The following is a 19,405-nucleotide window of genomic DNA, read 5'->3' as shown; positions in this document are numbered from 1 at the left end:
TGTGCACTCTGACATGATACATTTGGCTTAGGAACTACGCCATAGCAATTGTCAGTGTTCCTAAGTCCCTTCAAGACTTGCACACCTTCCTCACTGAGAATTAGACATCCTTTCTTTGAAAATTGAACTAGAAAGTCTTCATCACATATTTGGGTGATACTCAGCTAGTTTGCTTTCAGCCCTTTGATATAAAGTACATCAATCAACAAAGGAAGTCCCGGAATATCAATAGTTCCCTTTCTGAGGACTTGTGAGTGGCTACCATCTACAAAAGTCACATAACCATCCTCCTTCTCCTTAAGACTTTTAAAGAGTGATTTATCTTCGGTCAAATGCCTTGAACAACCACTGTCAAGATACCACAAACATGAATTAAACACTTTCAATGCAGTATGAACAAAAAGATAAGCATGAGACAAACATTCTTGACCATCAAAGCAAGTCTCATCTTCCTTTACACTATTCATGGTTGAGTGAATCTTTCTTTTCAAACCATCAATTTTATCACACAAATGTCTATTCCTTCTCTTATATTTTGTAATTAGGGAATTAGACTCACACAAGCTATTACGAAGCTCATGATTTCTATGCTCTAAACATTTAAGCATGTGAACAAAAATTCTAGCATGTTTCTTAGACTTGAATCACTCTAGAAGCTCATTGCTAGGACAATCTCCAAAGATGATCATAAAGTCATTATCACAAACACATGAATTACACTTCATGTTGGCCAAGACAAGGGGTCTAGGATCACACTAGGATAATGAAATCCAATAAGTGTACCCGCTTTGATACCAACTGAAAGGTCAGATTTGTGTAAATACACAAGTGCTTGTTTAGACCCCCAAATTAGAATAACGGCTAGATAGCTTTTACTCTAACTTATAATAAGTGTGGAACAAGAGTAAAGAAGTGCAAACAACCGTTATCACTACCCTAAGCCATATTCATACATTAATCAACAATAAAAGGAAAGCTTAAGAGTAGGGAAGAGAGATGCAAACACAAGATAACACCGAGACTTGTTATCGAAGAGGAAACCGAAGAATTCAACGAAAAACATCTCTGCAACCCTCCAAGTCGAAATCCATCCACTAGAGAATAAAGTTGGAGTACATGAATAACAAAAGACCCTCCAAGTCTAGTCTACCCCATGTACTTGAGCCCTCCAAGCTCTTGTTATCAACTGGCTTCTTGAAACCTTGTCTTCTCTAGATTTCCGGATCCCGCAATTCAGCTCGATTGCATCTGCCAATAAGTGGTTCCTACCAATGCTTCCCAACAGTACCAAAATCTCACTTGACACTCAGAATGAGTGTGGTAAGTGTTTAGGCTATCAACTTCTCAAGGATATAGAGATAGAGAGGTAGGAGTTGAGGAAAACCACAAGGAAATGTGTAGATAATTGTGGGTATAATAATATCTAACTCTTAAATGTATTTTCTATGGTTTTCTCTCTGAAAAACATTCCTTACTATTTGTGGGTAATGAGGGCATATATAGTGTGGATAAAGACTTAGTAAAGCAAAACACAACTTTTTGCCAAACAAAATGTTTTGTGAATACTTCACGGGTTGGTCTTACCCGCGAGACACTTGCGAAAACCACCAGGCTAGCATGACTCTTCACCTTCCAGTCATGTGCTATACATGTGGCTCTTTCGCGGGTAGGCTTCTCGCAAGACACTCGAGACATCCACTTGTTCATCCTTTTAAGCTTGAGTCTTCACACTCTCTCACACTCATCCCTTACAATTAAAAATCCATATACATACAGGGAAATGTGATTGAAGAAATTACAATCAAATTTGGCACGGAACTAAAGTCAACTTAAAATAGTTGTAAATTACAACTTTACAAAAATAATGCATAAAATATGAGTTTATAAATCGGATGGTAATTGATATAAAAATTGATATGAATGTTAAGAACATATAAAGTATATAATTCAATTGTCGATTTTCAAAATATGAATTTTATAACAAGTTATTGGGTGGTGGAATGTTGCTTAGCGTTACACTAGGTGCTACTTGCTACTTGAACCCAACACTATATATATATATATATATATATATACTTTTAGGGCACTTTTGGTACACTGTCTGAGGATTATGATAAGAATAATAATCTTTATTACTAGGAATAGAATGTGTTGTAATGAAAAAACTAAACTTATTCATAAATTTGATTGTGTATTTGTAACATTAGAATAAAACTTAAGATGCATTTTATGTAAAAAGTTTCTCATACAATTATATTTGATAAGAAATAATCTTTATAAAATTTGGGAGTGAGATTAGTTATTTTTTGATGATTTTTTATTTTCATCATTGTTATATGCATATGAAAAGTTTGTTTATTTGGAAATATATTAAATTTTAGAAATTATTACACCTACTAAGGAATAACTATTATAACCCTATTGGCTATTAGAGAGGAATAATTATTCCTCATTTTACAGAAAAGATATTCATAAGAAATTACTATTCCCTTTAATATAAACTCGTCGCTAACCCATGCGATGCACGGGAAAACTATTTTGTATAAAGATGAAACATTAAAGTATAGAATACAAAATAGCTTTAAAGTGTTTTTTTTGTAAGCTTGGCAATAGAACAGGTTGATAACAAAAACAACAATAAATGAAATTTTCTAGTAGTTAGAAGCACCAACAACAAACAGGCAAAAAAATTTCAAATTTTCAATTTCATACTCTAATTGAAAAGAATGATAAGAATTGTAATAGCAGCATAATTATTTTGACTCAATTTATCTCTCTGCAATAAATTTTTCCACAATACAATTAAGGACCAAAATGGGTTATATATGAACTCCATATGCTGTTCCAAATCCAAAGACTCATCTAAACTACAATTCAATCAAATATAGAATACAAAACAGACACAAGTAGCCTCTAATAGAAGTACCCTCTAATATAATTATTTACTTAAAAAGAATTGGGTTGAAAAAAAATCAGCACAATCTATTAAACAATAAAATTTCAATATAATCTTTGGAAAATATCTCTCCCATTGTCATCTTCATTGTTGTACATTGTCATAATACCTATAGCTATATGGGGTTTGTGATTTGCACTGAATCATAATATCAGACAAATAGTGCAATACATGTATTAGTAGTAAAGTATACACTCCTTTATGGCAAACACCATTTGAATTTAAATATACAAAGAACACCAACTATTCCTTCGTCACCTATTTTGTAAGATCAGCTATGTATTCTCATTGTGAACTATAGTAATTCTCATTGTATGCTGCAAGTATTGTTACCAAACCACAAATTTATTCTATCTTAGCAAATAGAAAAAGAGGCTAAAGCAAGGAAAAAAGAGGAATGATTCATGTAAAGCTTTACGTAGGCGTTTGAATGGATGTAAGTGCTATATAATGTCTTAGTTGTAATGTTAATAGAGTAGACAACTCATTCAGCCTGGGAAAAACTTTTTCAAAATAAAAAGAGAGCAAAGAATGAAGCATTGAAAATATCAGTATGAATACCAGGCTACTGCATTATTTGAAAAAAGAAAAGAAGAAAAAAGATTGTTCAATGCAATGAATTAAATACCTTAGAAACAAAGTTCTACCAAGCACCTATCTAAATTTGAATGCCTGAAAGTTGAAAGTAACGTTGACAAATGACCATAAGGCTTTTATTATAAAATTTTTTTGAAAAGAACAACAAACCATCCTTCCATTATTTCTATATCAATTGAAAATCTGGCAATTGAAATCAAATCTACTAATTAAGTACATTGGCTATTTAGCAAAACTGACATCTAAGAGTGTCTTCATTGTTTAATATAGACAGAAATGACTTGGACAAACATATTTTTTTCCGGTCGTTGAGTACTAACAAAATATTTTTCATATCATCATAACTTATGATTGATACATAACAAAAAGTAGTCAATAACCAGTAGCAATTAACACCAAGATGCACAAACCATAGAGTGGCTACAAACTAATGCAAGAGTAAGCAAGGCATTTTCTCAAACACATGGTGTGCACAAAATATTTCAATGCCTTAGTTATAAATGTTTTTTATTATAAAAATTAAAAATTAAAAACAAAAAACAATAGCATGATTGTGAAGAAAAGAATTACCAATAGCAGTAGCGTCAAGGGTACTCTGTTTTTTGTCCACAAGCTTCGCTGGGTTTGTTCTTGCAGAAGGAAAAGAAATAGAAAACGGAAAAACGGAAAGAAGAAAACAAAAAGTAAACAACGTATATAAACAATAATAAGTAGTTACCCACTGAAACTAAATAAGTAAACCACTGAAAAGATGCAATTGTTTAGTGTTTTAAAGTGAACGTGTCAGCAATTTATGTAACCACATGGCAGAATGAGGAGTGGTCAACGAAAAGTCAAACATTTCGGCTTTTAATTACTATATAGATATAACTAAACTACCAAATAATTATAGTGTGAATTATATACCCTAAGTTATCAAAATGCAAATATATATTAAGCTACTTGGTATAATGATGATATATATCACGTAAATTTTATTACATTTACATACAAATTTATGACAGATGATCAAACTAATTAAAACTAATTTTAAATTTTATTTTGAAATTCCTGAAATTCTTTGAAATAGAGTGTAATTTTAACTTTCATAAAAAAATAAAAATAAAAAAATAAAAAATTAACTAATTTAGATTTACTTAACTTTGAGCAAAAGTTAAAGTATAATTCTAAATTCTTGAAACTTAGTTGATAAATTTTTTACCGAATTCACTAATTAATGAGAATTTAATGATTTTTCCTAAAGAGAATATAATTAACAATGTGGCATAGAACATTAAATAATAATGCATGATATATTAAAAATTACTTTACAAAAATAATTAATTCATGATAATAATGTATTTATTCCATTAAACATAACAATTAATTAGTACTCCAGTTTGACATAAATGTAAGGTTTGGTGAGTGGAAGGTAATATAGATAATTTAAGAACAACATTGATGTGAAGGAGATGATGAACCTAGGTTTTTTTTTTTTCTTTCTTTTTTTTTTTTTTTTTTTTTTTGAGAGAGAGAGTTTTAACCTATGGCGTTCGCTCCTGACGATAACTCTTTATTATCAGGCCAAGACACTAATTGGTTTTTGGTGTAGGCAAGGATTTAATCTCAGATCTCTTATTCAACTATCAAAAATTTTACCAGTTGAGCTAACTGGAACCCACCAGTCATAAGTTGTTTGTATCGATTACTTAAATTAATCAGATATTTATAAAATCATAATGAAGACTTGGTTATCGAAGAAATTATCTCAACAATAGAGAGGAATAACAAATAATGTTTTAGTCCATATAATTTATGAATTTTAATTGAAATACAGATATTTAGCATTTCTACGATAGTTTATTTTTGTATTTGTCTATTACCTAGCTAAATGATTGTCAATCAAAGCTAGGTTGAACATTCAAATCCTTTTTCCAATATTTACCCAATTAACATTTGCAAGTAAAATCATTGGGATTTTTTTTTTTTAAGAGAGTTTTAATCTACTGATAATAGCTCTTGATCATCAGACCAAGATATCAATCAGTTTTTGGTGTAGGTGGGGATTAAACTCAGATCTCTTATTCAACTATTAAAAACTTTACCAATTGAAAGTGCAAGGAATGAGAAATGCATGAAAAAGAAATCTCGGCCAATTTTGACATTCAATACTATTAAAATAATAATTTACATTAGGTATCAAATGAGGAATTTAAGAGCATGATTGCCAACTATGCTTTGATCACAAAATAGATCCAAATGACCCTTTTCCTTTATTTATAAAGTTTAGGACTGACCTTACAATAATGGTAATGATGCTATAAAAAACTCTAATAAAGAAAAAGAAAAAAATATATATCTTGAAAAAATTGTAGAGTCATCCGGTTTTAATGATCCCAAAATCGTATTTGCTAATTAAATCTGTCAGACCGTGTGCCTTACCGATCCATCCAACGACCAATTGGTGAATGATGAGAGCGCACAAATCTTTTATAACATTCGATCGCAGACCAAGCTCATCGGTATTGTAGCAAATTGTGAAATCCCTCACATAATCCATTGATCAATTAAGTTGAGATTAACCAGACAAAGTCAGCCAAGAAAATTAGTTTTCATTAACTACTATAGCAACATGCTTCTTGGGCAAAATGGGCCAATGCCCTTTTCGCGCAAATTATATAGCCTTTTGCCCCATTTCCCAAACTAATTAGGAAAATGCCCCTCTTTTGTAACTCGATTTTTTAAAAATCGAGTTTCAACTTCAAACTCAATTTTTGGACAATCGAGTTATAACAAACTGAAAATTTATTTTTTTTTAAAAAAAATGTTGGAACTCAAGCTCCATGAACTCGAGTTCCATGCAATTTTTTAAAGCCCTATAGTGGCGTTTTAAAACATGCAAATTTTTTTCCTTAAGTTTGATCACTCCATAGGGAGCCCTATAGTTGTGTTTTGAAGCCTTATAGTGGCGTTTTAAAACCCTATGGTGGCGTTTTAACATTCAAGTTCTTTTTTCTTAAGTCTGATCGCTCCATAGGGAGCCCTATAGTGGCATTTTAAAGCCCTATAGTGACGTTTTATCATGTAAGTTTTTTTTCTTAAGTTTGATCACTCCATTAGGGAGCCTCATAGTGGCATTTTAAATACCTATAGTGGCATTTTTTATGGAACTCGACTTCCATGCAATTTTTTTTTCCCCTTAAGTTTTACCTATAGCTAAGTTTCATGAAGGCCTATAGTGGCGTTTTTTATGAAGAGTTCCATACTTCTTCTTTTTTTTTTTTTTTTTTTTTTTTTTTTTTTTTTTTTTTTTTAAGTTTGATCACCCCATACTCAATTTTCTACAAATCAAGTTTTACATTGAAACTCGATTTTGAGAAAATAGAGTTAGGGGCATTTCCCTAATTAGTTTAGGAAAGGAGGCAGAGGGCTATATAATTTGCGTGAAAAGGGCATTTGCCCAGATTCCCCCATGCTTCTTAATTAAATATGCATCCTCAACATGGTAGAAAGCTTGGTGTGATTATTTAACAATTTGAATTTTTGGAATTGTTTCCTTGTCCGCAGCAATGATCAACTATAGCAAGGTTATTATGTCTTGCTAGACCAGAATAATGTAATTTTTCAAATCATATGGTCAATGGTTTAACAGTGTCCCATGCAAACGAACAAGTACAAATTGAGAGGTAACTCTTCATAAGATGTTGGTCATACTCTTACAAATAGCAGCTATATAGGTAGTCCATCAACAGAATATAAAGATATATGTATCTATTTCAACAAAGGAAAAAAAAAAATCTATTTTGGAAATTTGAAAAATTATTCTAATTAAACGCATTAATGTTAAATTGCCAATAACCAAGACTACAGATATACATTAGAAAAAGTATGATCTTCTATTTGCCAGTATATAGAGATTCAATACAACTTTGTTATTTCATTTTTTACCAAAAAAAAAAAAAAAAGATTACAGCAAGCAATGGTAGCCCAAATTAACAACGTCCAGACCGCAGCAAATATGTTAAATCTTTTTCTCGATGCAATAATTTCAACCTCAACAATGTTATTTGAGGTACTTTTTTATTTTTTTTATTTTTTTTTAGAGTTTTAACCTATGGTGTTTGCCCTTGATAATAGCTTTTTATTATTAGACCAAGACACCAATTAATTTTTGGATTAAACAAGGATTGAACTTCAGATCTCTTATTTAATCACCAGAGACTTTAACTTGAGTTACTTGCAGTAGCAATTTCAGATTTCCTCAGTGTCTCAATGTAATTAATTTGTGTCGCCATATCTCTTCCCCAAAATACTGATTGCATTGTATAATTCAAGCATTGTTGGTATTTGACCAATAGAGAGGTTAAGACAAGTACATGCAATTCTGAGGAACTTGAAAGATTTCGCCCATCAAACCCTCAGCCTAAAACTTGGAAGTGCAATAAAAAATCCGGTAAAAATAAAAGAAAGCACAACATCCACCACCAAAGAAATAAAACAATATTTCAACAAATTGTGCCTACTCCAATGCCTCAACAGTTTCCTTGCATCTTCCAAGAAGGACAAGCGTCTTACTTACGCTAACAACGTTTTCTTCTAACGAATAGTCAATTACAGAGTTAATGCGGGTCGTAATCTTTATTTTTCTTTGATGAATGCGAGCCACAATCTTTCAATGGCTACTTGTTTCTACATCTAGATTTGTTATCTTTTTCCACTGATAGAATAGTCATGTTTCTTGGGCGAAGCCTCTATTTTTGTGTAAAGTGTTAGAGCATTTTTTGTGTTACTTAATTATTGGATGGTTAGCCTTGTATAGATTTGACATCAGCCCAAACAAAAACAGATAAATAAATACCTATATATTATTATAGTTACAATGATACTATTTGGAATTATGGGTCCATTAGACTAATTGTAGGAGTGTGGTTTTCTATAAAGGGAATGTGTGTTTTTGTAGTTGGTGTCCATACTGGCAACACTAGAAAAGTTGGGATGATGAGAAATAATAGGAGCCAACAATTAAGTGATGTGAGAAATAGTAGGTTTCATTAGTAATTTAGTTTATTTACTATTGTTTTATTAATGTTATTATTTGGTATTGTTGTTATTATCTTTTATTTATTGTAACGTAGGAGTTCGTTTTCAGTTGTTAGATTCCTAATAGGTTGGGTAGTTGAGTCATCGTAGCTCACATTGTGTGCAATTCCTTGTTTTTCGATTGTAAAAGTTGTGGAGTCCTCCTTATTTTTCGATTGTTAAGTTGTAACAACTGGTATAAAACTAGCCAAGTTTTATTGAATAAAGATATCTAAGAAGTTTAATCAAATTGGATCCTAATTAGTTTCCAGAGATCAGAATTTCCTCAATCAAATCCAAAAGTTCACAGAGGTCAAGGTTTCCTCTATCAAATCCAAACTTTATCTCTTTGTTATCTTTCGTTTTTATTACGTATCAATTGTTTCATTAGAAACAACCAAAATTCTATCTCATTTTCTCTAAATATTTCTATTTTCCCTCCGCAAACAATTATTTTGCATGCCACATCAACAACCAACGGTACCACCAGATCAAATTAAAAAAAATAATAATAAAATTAACATGGTCACACATGAGATCAAGTTTGGAAAAATTCTAAAATCTCTAACTTCCTTGTTCTCCCTCAAGGACAATAGGATTTTGTGCCTCTGATTGAAATGACATCGTCAACAATGAATGAACCTCTAACATTGTTGACACTATCTTTACTAGGTATGGAATTGTGCTAGGTATCGAACATGATTTCATAAGTCACGAATACTTTAAATTTGAGGCCGGAGAAGGAGAACGGGAATGGGAAAGAAGGTCGGAGTATAGGATTGGTGCCATTGAGTGTGGAGTTAATTGGAGATGATTAAGAAGGAAGTGAGAAGCAATCTGATCAGGTTATAAAAGAAAATTGGAGTTGGGTCTGGGATTTGTATGGGTATGGATGTGAGCATGGGTTTGGGTATCAGAGGTAATGATGGGTTTAGGAACGTGGCTATGAGGAGAATCAAATTAGTAGGATTGATTAGTTGTGACTAGGTGACGGCAATTGGGCGTGTTGAGTAGTTTTGGGTTAGGCCATAAATGAGTTGGGTATTAACTATTTTCTATCCAGCTAAATAAAAATTAAATATCCATTACCCACCTAACACATTTAACTCAAAATACCAAATAAAACAATTTTAAACAAATAACAAATAAAATCTCATGAATTAAAATCAAGACCAACTAAAACCCAACTCACCAAATCAAAAACAAAAAGAAAAAAATGATAATCTGTAATCCATTGAACAGAAAACCAATTTAGGAGCAACTAGTTTAGTATCCATCAATAAAAAGAAAAACCCAATAAATCAAGAAAAGAAAATCAACTAAATTTACAGGAAAAACTAAATTTCACCTTTAATTCAAACTAACAAATTAGCTCTCATTTCTCTCTTTTCCTTCAATTTTTCTAAGCAACCAAACAAAACATAGACACACACAAACTTGAAATTCAAATTATATAAAATTGAATTAAAAAAAAAAAAAATGGTTACCAACATCGAATTTTGTATATCAACTGCTGGCACAAGAGACAAAATCGGTTGAAGAGAACTGGTCAATGGTGAGCAGCAGCAAATTTCGGCCATGGAGGCCTCGATATGAGAAAGGGTGAGAGGGATTAGACATTTCAGAATAAATTTTTTTAATATATTTTTAAAAAAGATGGGTACCATTGGATTTCCAATGGTTTACCCATTAAAACTCATTTAATTAAACACCCAAATGGGTCTTTACCCATTTAACCCAAATGCTTAATTGGGTTGGGTCAAGACTCACTTAAATTAAGTGGATATGGGTGGGTTCATGGGTTTTAGATAAAAATTGCCACCCTAGCTGTGACTTTTGCTGGAAATGAAAAAATCTGTAGCAATTAAGTAAATGTACAGAGATAGAGAGAGGTTGAGGATGAATCCATGCAAAGAGAATTTAGAACTTAGAAGGGACTTTGATGGAGCAAAGTTTGAAAAGACTGAACTTCTTATTTCTGTTTGGGTTCCAGCCTTGTTCAGAGCTGCGGGTCAATTACAGAGTTAATGCGGGTCATAATCTTTATTTTTCTTTGTGAATGTGAGATGCAATCTTTGAATGGCTACTTTTTTTTTCTTTTCTTTTTTCTTTTTTTTGATAGGGCGAAGCCTCTATTTTTGTGTTCACTGTTGGAGCATTTTTTTGTGCTACTTATTAGATGGTTAGCCTTGTATAGATTTGACATCAGCCCAAACAAAAACAGATAAATAAATAACTATATATTTTTATAGTTACAAAGAAATGAAGCCCGAGTCTAACAAAAAGATCAGTATGGACTCAAATTTCTCGGCATTGCGTGGAGCCCAACACATATGTAACAAAATATGTTCGAGCCCAACTCATAAAGTTGTTAACTTTTATTTATTTATTATTATAAAAAATGGCCATAAAGATTTTAACTTTTATTTCTTTATTTTTAGAAACTTAGAGCATCTCAAGCAGGCTTTTGAAATTTTTATACTATTTAAAGAATGAACATTACATTTTACTTTTTCAAATACATTTTCTGACAGACTTTCTATCATTTCTCTATTCCATTTAAATATTATTTCTTCATTCTTTCTTTAATATCTCTTTATTCTCCTTTCAATTTCCCTTCATTCATTCCTAAAAGCTACATTCATAATATTTTTACAATACTTTCATAAAAAGTCATTTGTGATAAGTTGATACTGATTTTAATTTGAACATACTATCAAAATTATTTTTTTCTCTTTCTAATTTTTTTTTCTACCAGTATTAGCTAATAATATCCTACCACTTAAAATTTATTGTGAAAGTATTGTAAAAATATTGTGATAGCATTTCTCAATTTTAATTATTTATTCTTTATTTTATTTTTCCCTTATCTCTATACTTTTTTTTCATCCATACGTTTCTTTCTTTTCTTTTTCTTTTTCTTTTTTCCTCTTTTTTCTCCTCCACACACGTATGCTTCTTATCTCTATCTTCATTTTCATTTTTTGTTTCTACCAGCAAACATACCTCTCTCTCTCTCTCTCTCTCTCTCTCTCTCTCAGAGACCATTGGCAAGAGAGAGTTAGCCTTAAATCAGTTTTCACACATGCTGCCTTGTCCACTCCACCACTGCTCGTCCTCTTCACCACCACAGCTCAGATAGGTCAGATTTGCTTTGTTGTTGTTGTTGTTTTTTTTTTTGGTTCTGATTTGATTAGTTTTAAGACGGAAAATTTGAGTTTGTATTTTGATTGAGAGAGAGAGAGAGAGAGAGAGAGAGAGAGAGAGAGAGAGAATTTTGGAATGGTTGAGATGTTTGCACTTGAGTAAAATTGAATATTTTATTTAGTGGTTTGAATTTTTTATTATAGTTAATTGTTTTGCTCATGAATAGTAGGTCATCAAACCAAGAGAGTGACTGTTCATTAGCAAAAAATCTTTTTGCTAATGAACAGTAATTTAGAGAGATTATTGGAGCACCATTTTGTGGGTTTACTCTCTAAATTTTGGATTTAGAGAGCTTGTTGGAGATGCTTTTAGAAATGCAATGGATGTTTCTTTTGTGAAGACCACTCACAAATTAAAAATAACTAGTTTCCAGATTTTTTAATCTTACAACTAAGGTAGTGCTTTTCTTGCAATGTCGTAGCAAATTCTCTTTTTTTTTTTTCTTTTTTTCTTTTTTTGGTAATAACAAAGCCATTATTATGATATATTAGATAATAATCAAACTGTTAGAAAAGAGCTCAGCATTATTGATGGCCAGCAAGTTCCCTATCATGGTGGGTTAGCAAAAGAAACATAGTTGATATATTGAGAGGCACCGAGCTTAGCGGGTGGATCAGCACATTGGTTGGCATCAACAAAAGAAATATTTAGCAATTTCACTAACTCACTTTTGCTTATATAAATTAAACGTGCATAATATAATAGAGTATTCCTCCCTCTTAAGATGAAACTCACTTTTTATTTTTTATTTTTTTTATATAAAAAGAGAAAGTACATTATTATTGCACTCTCCCAACATAACTAATGTCTTAGCTATAATATAGAGATCCAATATAACTTTATTTCCCCATTTTTTCAAGGTCACGAAGCACCCAAAAAACAAACAAACAAACAAACTGCAGTAGATGACCATAGAAAACAAACATAAACCCAAATTCATTACGGATTTTCTCTACGTAAATATTACACTTTGGAGTTTGGATGCCATGCTATAATTGGCCTATGTAATTTCGACCTCTACAATTTCACAAATGGTACTTGCAGTGGCAATTTCAGATTGTCTCAATATCTCAGAGTCATTTGTGAGGCAATATCTTTCCCCAAAAATACGTATTGTATTGTATAGTTCAAGCGTGGTCGGCCTTTTACTAGGAAAGAGCTGAAGACAAGTATATGCAATTCTAAGTAACTCAAAGATTTCATCTTCAAATCCTCTACCAATCAAAGATTCATCAATCACATTGTAGAGATCAGAAGAGTTCAAAAGATGAGCAATCCAATCAACCAAATTCTCATTTGATTTGTTGGCATAATTATTAATTTCAATGGATTCCTTCCCTATAATTAGCTCAAGAAGCAAAATTCCAAAGTCGTAGACATCCTTTTTTACATACCCCAACTCCCAAACATCACTGCCTATAAAAATGTTATTGCCTCTTGGGTTCTTGAACATTTCCCCACCAAAATTTGATATTATTGACTCACCGAAATTCGATATCTTGGGCTCAAAATTCTGATCAAGTAAGATAGAGTTTGAACACAAGTTAAGATGGACCACTCGGAAATTGCATTTATGGTGAAGCCATACTAGGCCTCTTACTATCCCCATAGCAATTTTTATCCTCAAAGGCCATTCCAAGATCTTATGCTTGCCTTTCGCTACATGTAGCCAATCATAAAGGTTACCATTCGATATATATTTGTACACTAAAAGCTTTTCCTTGCCTTCTATACAGTATCCTAAAAGAGGAACTATGTTATTGTGTCTCAATCTACCTAGAGCCAATAGCTCAGAAATAAACTGTTTCTCAAAACATTGAGAATTAAGTAACCTCTTGATCGCAGAAGGCCGACCATTTGAAAGCACTCCCTTGTACATCATTCCGATCTTTCCAAACCCAATGACATTGCCTATGCTGAAATTGCCAGTTGCCTCACTAAGTTCTATAATGTTCATTATACTAACCAGTCTCTCCAACTCTGGAACCTGTAGATTAAATAATTTTCCATTTTGAATTATAATTAATCAAAAATTACAATAGAATATAGAAGTCAAAACATTCATGGATCATTGATTTTTTTTTTTTAAACTATTTTTTGCAAATATGTACAATATTTGCCACTTTTTAATATAGTTTTAAAATCTGGATAGTTCAAAGAAACATAAAAAGGAGAGGTTCAAATTTTTTGAAATCAAACTGAGATTAGACCGTGATTACATCATAATTAATTAATAATTAACTAAAATATAAATAATGAAATATATATATATATGCATTGTAATTGATGTTTTTAATTTTTACAACTTATATAAGAAAGTTTATAAAAATAATAATGCATAAGAAACATTAAAAGATAATTAATTTTTTTAAGTATAAGACTATGAATATATTTGAAAGAATTTTAATTATGATTCTTTTAATACATTCCCCCCTTTTGAGATGGTTGATATAAGAAAAGATTGTCAATATTAGGTATAATATAAATAAACAATAATGAAAGTTTTTTTTTTCATTATTCGTATGGGATACTTATAAGTTTACTTGTTATATATTATATTTCCACAAGGAGGATCAACAACAGCCATAGCATAGTTGTTAGAGCATTCACAGCAAAATTGCTAAAATGAAATAGTCATTTAGTAACCAAGACACTAAAAACACATGCTACATCAAAGAAGCTAAAGTTAAAATTTTTTGAGTGTCAACTACAGTGACCTGATATCTCTGGCAGCTCACTTTAGCTGGATGTTAAAGCAAAAACCAATTTTTTTATTCCCACACACGCGTGCCTTGTTTCTACTATCTCACTCTCACACGTAGACAACCCACCACAACTCCTACCCTTTCTCCCTCCAACCTCTCTCTGCCCAACCCAGCCCTCTCTCCCCTTTGCCCAGGCTTGTGCGGTGATTTTCATCGTGTTTGGGTGCCATGAATAGGTCGATCGGTGCAATAGGTAGCTCATGTGGTGGGTTTGGGTGTGGCTGGGTCAATCTGTGCAGTGGGTCGTCCGGAGCTGTGGTTGGCTGGGTCGATCGGTGTGGCTAGTTTGATCATTGTCGTGGGTCGCTTGTCGCTGTGGTTGTCTTGTAGGTTTTCAGAGTGGCTAGGTTTGTGCGGTGATTTTGTCATGGGTTGCTTGTCACCGCGATTGTGTGGCTGGGTTTGTGCAGTGGTTTTGTCGTGGGTCTCTTGTTGGTTGTTGTTGTGGGTCGCTTGTGGAACTCAGTTGTGCAACTTTTCCATAGGCATAGGGTGATTCATAGGGATTTGAAGCCTGAGAATTTCTTATTTTTTGGGGTGTTTTGTTAAATGGGTGTTTGGATATGGTTGTGGGTTTTAGTGTTTGTCAGTAGCTATGGTTGTTTGTGAGCTTTTTGTGGTGGTTGAATGTTTTTATGGGTGTACATGGGTAGAAATTGGTTATATTATTTTAATGTGTTATTAGATTTTTTATATTATTTTAAAAAAGATAAAACAATTTTTTGAGTTGCTAAAAATTATATTTTTTGAAAACCTTGCTGTGATAAAATAGATATTTGGTAAGTTGACAATTGATCCACTTTGTAGTCTTGGACCCAAGTTTCATACCTACTGTGAGCAATATCGACGTTTTACTTATTTTGAGTGATTTTTTCGGACCAGACTGGTGCCCCGTTCCTAGTTGAATCGGCTAGTGTGGTCCATTTTTTAATCATGTCCATTTTTTAAACATTGAGTTCACTAATCGATTTGTATTGATTTTCTAAATATTACTATTTGTTTGTTTAGACCCCTTAAAACATATTGTTTAACCTAATGTATTAGTCAAGTAGTTCCTTAGATTAATTATTCAGATCTAGGTTAAACAACAGTAAATCATATCATGCAATACAGCGAAAAATAAATAACATCTCAATATGATGACTTAGAAAAACCAATAAAACTAATAGTTTCAAGTTAAAAACTTGAGAAATATTTGACCTAATTATTCTCAAGGTAAAACAAATCCACTAATAGAGAATTAGAGTTTCTGTAAAAGATTTAACCCTAAATCTATTACTATCTCTAGTAGTAACTTACTAACACGACCAAGTGCAACCTCCGAATCTACAAACTCCTTTTCTCTTAAATTTGTAACACACAAGCACCCATGCTTGTGACTTTGAGATCTCACTCAAAGATTTCAAATCACGGCTTGTTGATCTATGCATTAACTAGATTCCACTAGCACTTGATTGTAGATCTTGTTTCAGTAGACGCTTGTAGAGTTAGAAGGTACAGAACCTTTCAAATCTCACATGAGTAACTCACAAGTCTTTCAAGAGTCTTCAAAATGTGGTTAGGGTTTTCCTTTTATATGTAAGAGTGTTGGACTGAAACCCTAAATGTTTTCGTGGGCTTGAGCCTATTTAAAAATTCCGCAGAAATTATTTTTTTGCAATTCCTGGTCGGTCAAGCCTTGCCCTTCAATCGGTCGACCTTCACAGAAAATTAATTCTTCTTCTTGCAGCTTGTAGAATCTTGAGTTTTGACCTATACAACTTTGAGCAATATCTAACACCTATCCTAGACATGTTTTTGTTCTCGGTTTGCCAACACATACAAGTTAAAATTCTAAATATTTAATCCTAAATCTTTACAACCTAACAATTACGGTTCTGCATGCTTAAAAATTGGACTTTAATCTGATTTCCAGTTAATCCAGTCGAACCGTCCAATCCAGTTCGAGTTTAAAAACCATGCTTTTTATGTGTCTACAATATAAGTTTATATTGCAAAAAGATTATAAAGGAAAATTCTCCTTTTCACAATTGTTGACTTGCATATTAATTAAGTTGTGTTATTGATTTTCTTGGAACCACCATTAACATCTTTTTTTATTTTCTACTATTTATAGCTCATCACCACAACAATTGTAAAATTCTTGTGAAAAAATTATCACTCTAGACTTTTAGGAAACAAAGTGAACAATAAAATTCTATTAAGCAACAGAATCAAAGAGTTATTGATTTGTCTCTGATTCAATTATTACTCAACACAAGTCAGTTGAATAAAGAATGACAGTACCTTTTCTTTCTTTTCATTTTTTATCGTTGGGATTTAATTCCTAATTTTTTAATAAATGATGGGGTACTTATGCTACTAAACTACAAAAATTTTGACTGATCAAGGGTAGTTTTGTTACACATACCCTATTAGGGTGGAAGAGAATTTATCCTCTAATTAAATCCTAATTTTCTTAATAAAAGATAGCTTTCTTATGTCATCCAACTACGAGACTTTTTAACAATTATTCACCACCGCACACTCTTAGTGTGATGGTTACTTCACAAGTATAAGTGCTTGTGGGGTGTGGGGGGCAAGGGTAAGGTTCAAGTCTCTAAGAGTGAGTTTTACACACATATATGTTTAGATTATATTAGAGTAGAATTTTATCTTATAACCAAAAAAAAAAAAAAAAAGATTATTCAAATATTTAGGAGAGCGAGAAAAAGTACCGGTATGATTTCTTCTTGATGAAGGCCCTTGGTTGGCAATGGGGTAATTTGATCAACTTGTTTACCCTTGTTCTTCCTACGCTCCTCCAAGTTCAACACTGTTGTCTTTGTGGGCATCGTTTCATTCTTCTTATATGATGTCACGATTCTCACCGGATCGCACCATAAAATATATGTATTTATTACAAGAGAGCAAAACAGTATAAAACCAAGTTTAAATCCAATTTTGAATGAACCTTCAAAGGAACATCCACCATCATTTTTACAGCAATCCAAAGGCCCTCCACAAAGTCCACTATTATTTACATAGCTCTCAGACGTGATTGTATCCCTGCTGACAAAGTCTGGCACTGGCCCTGACAACAAATTGTTAGTAACATTAAAGATAAGCAAGCTGAGCTGGCCGAGTTGCTTAGGGATTCGACCCTCAAGCCTATTGTTGTCAAGTTTCAGGAACTCTAGACTAGAGCAATTAGCGAAGCTCAACGGGATTTCCCCGGACAAATGATTGTTTGAGAGATTGAGCATTTTTATAGAAGGTAATATGTGGTTGATATCTTGTGGGATTGAACCTGAAATTACATTACCTGAAAGGTCTAACATTAATAGTTCGCTGCAGTTCACAAGGCCCCTAGGGAACTCGCCCTTGAGCCCCTTGTTAGCTAGATCTAAACCTCGTACCCTAAATGAGTTCCAACAAGTGACCCCAACATACCCACAGAAAGAACCTTCTTTAAGTTTGTTGAAAGTCCAAGAAGATTTTACGCTATTGAGAGGGTCCTCAAAGGAATCTGTAATTGATTTCAAGCAAGAGATATCACTCAGGGTACCAGACCTCAGGCTAAATGTACCTGGCAATAATGAGCAGACAAGAATGTGGAGCAAAACCAGAGCTCTTGCATTAAGAAGCATTTGGGTTTGAGATATTCGCAGCATGAGTATTGACACGAACAAGATGACAGGATTTAGATGGAATAATAAAAGGAAATTAGACTGTAAAATCTTTTGCTTACGTAGAAGCATCAAACCACATAAGAAGAACAACTCATTTGGATAATATAGCAGGAATAAAAGTCTACTCAATATATCGGTACTCAAAAGGAGTAGGACCAAATGTGAACCACTTATTCTTCACTATAAAAGAAAGAGCGTGATTCCTTGCATCTTCAAAGAAGGACAAGCCTCTTACGTACGCTAACAACTTACGTTTTCTTCTAACGAATAGTCAATTACAGAGTTAATGCTGGCCAAATACAGAAATAGGGTGGTTCCATGCATTTTCAAAGAAGGACACGCCTCATTTCTTTCGGCCAGGAAAATAAGAAAGGTGAAGCAGTGAGTCTAGTACAGAGTCAATGTGGGCCACAATCCTTAAATTATGCATACTAGTTTCTATAAGTCTTCGTCCACTCTAAAAAAGAAAAAAAAAGTCTTCGTTATGTTTTTCCACAGGACAATTACGTAGGTTGGAATTCCATGTTCGGGTCGAATTCGTGTTATGTTGGGTAATGAGTATTTAGGGATATGGGTTGACTTGAATTCGACTTATTTAGTAAATATGTTAAGAATCATCAACTCTAACACGATCTGCTTATTAATTAAGATGACCCGACACAATAAGTTTAACCCATTTAATTTACAATTTATGTAAAAGTCAATACAAATAATCTGTTTAATAACTTGTTTGATTAATACGTAGATCATACTTAACCTGAATAATTTGTTACCAATTCCTATATATCTAAAATTAAAATATAATTACAAGCATAAATATAATAATAAACATATGATTACAATCATAAAATTAAGCAATAACAACAAAATAATAATAACAAAAGCAAATATCTTTATAAGTTAAACAGGTCAAACAGACATGTTGAACACAAACACGATTACTTTATATATAAGTTACATGTCCTTTTTTTTTCTTTTTCTCTTTTTTTTTTTATAAGAAAAGTAGTCTATCCTTTATTTAGCAAACTTGTGTTGAGTAATAATTGAGTTGGATTAGACTAAGAACTTTTTCATTCATTAGTTTAAAATTTATATTCTTCGCCTTGTTTTATAAGTCTAGAATCACGATTAATTTTTGAAAAAAGGACAGA

At 32.3% G+C, this 19,405-nt stretch overlaps 1 protein-coding gene across 1 annotated transcript; it reads right to left on the bottom strand.

Annotated features, from left to right (window-relative positions):
• Positions 1–12,698: 12,698 nt before the first annotated feature.
• LOC115965210 (probably inactive leucine-rich repeat receptor-like protein kinase At5g48380) lies at positions 12,699–18,301 on the bottom strand. The gene is made up of 3 exons (XM_031084386.1): positions 17,888–18,301; positions 17,301–17,650; positions 12,699–13,805 (listed from the first exon to the last, which is right to left on the bottom strand). Exons 1-3 carry the CDS (start codon positions 18,234–18,236, stop codon positions 12,819–12,821), a joined length of 1,686 nt encoding a protein of 561 aa, XP_030940246.1. The 5' UTR covers positions 18,237–18,301; the 3' UTR covers positions 12,699–12,818.
• Between the last annotated feature and the right edge of the window lie 1,104 nt (positions 18,302–19,405).

This window comes from Quercus lobata, chromosome 10 (assembly GCF_001633185.2).
Source record: "Quercus lobata isolate SW786 chromosome 10, ValleyOak3.0 Primary Assembly, whole genome shotgun sequence".
Taxonomy (NCBI): Eukaryota; Viridiplantae; Streptophyta; class Magnoliopsida; order Fagales; family Fagaceae; genus Quercus; species Quercus lobata.
The sequence above is the reverse complement of the archived record's forward strand: the minus strand, read 5'-3'. Positions and strand labels throughout refer to the sequence as shown.

What these genes read in the sequence shown, in the direction of transcription:
- LOC115965210 (XM_031084386.1), bottom strand. Translation starts at nt 18,236, where the DNA reads ATGCTGCGAATATCTCAAACCCAAATGCTTCTTAATGCAAGAGCTCTG. An exon ending in ATTAATGTTAGACCTTTCAG is followed by an intron (nt 17,651 to 17,887) that starts GTAATGTAATTT and finishes TGTCAGGGCCAG; the next exon opens with TGCCAGACTTTGTCAGCAGG. An exon ending in ATCAAGAAGAAATCATACCG is followed by an intron (nt 13,806 to 17,300) that starts GTACTTTTTCTC and finishes TTTAATCTACAG; the next exon opens with GTTCCAGAGTTGGAGAGACT.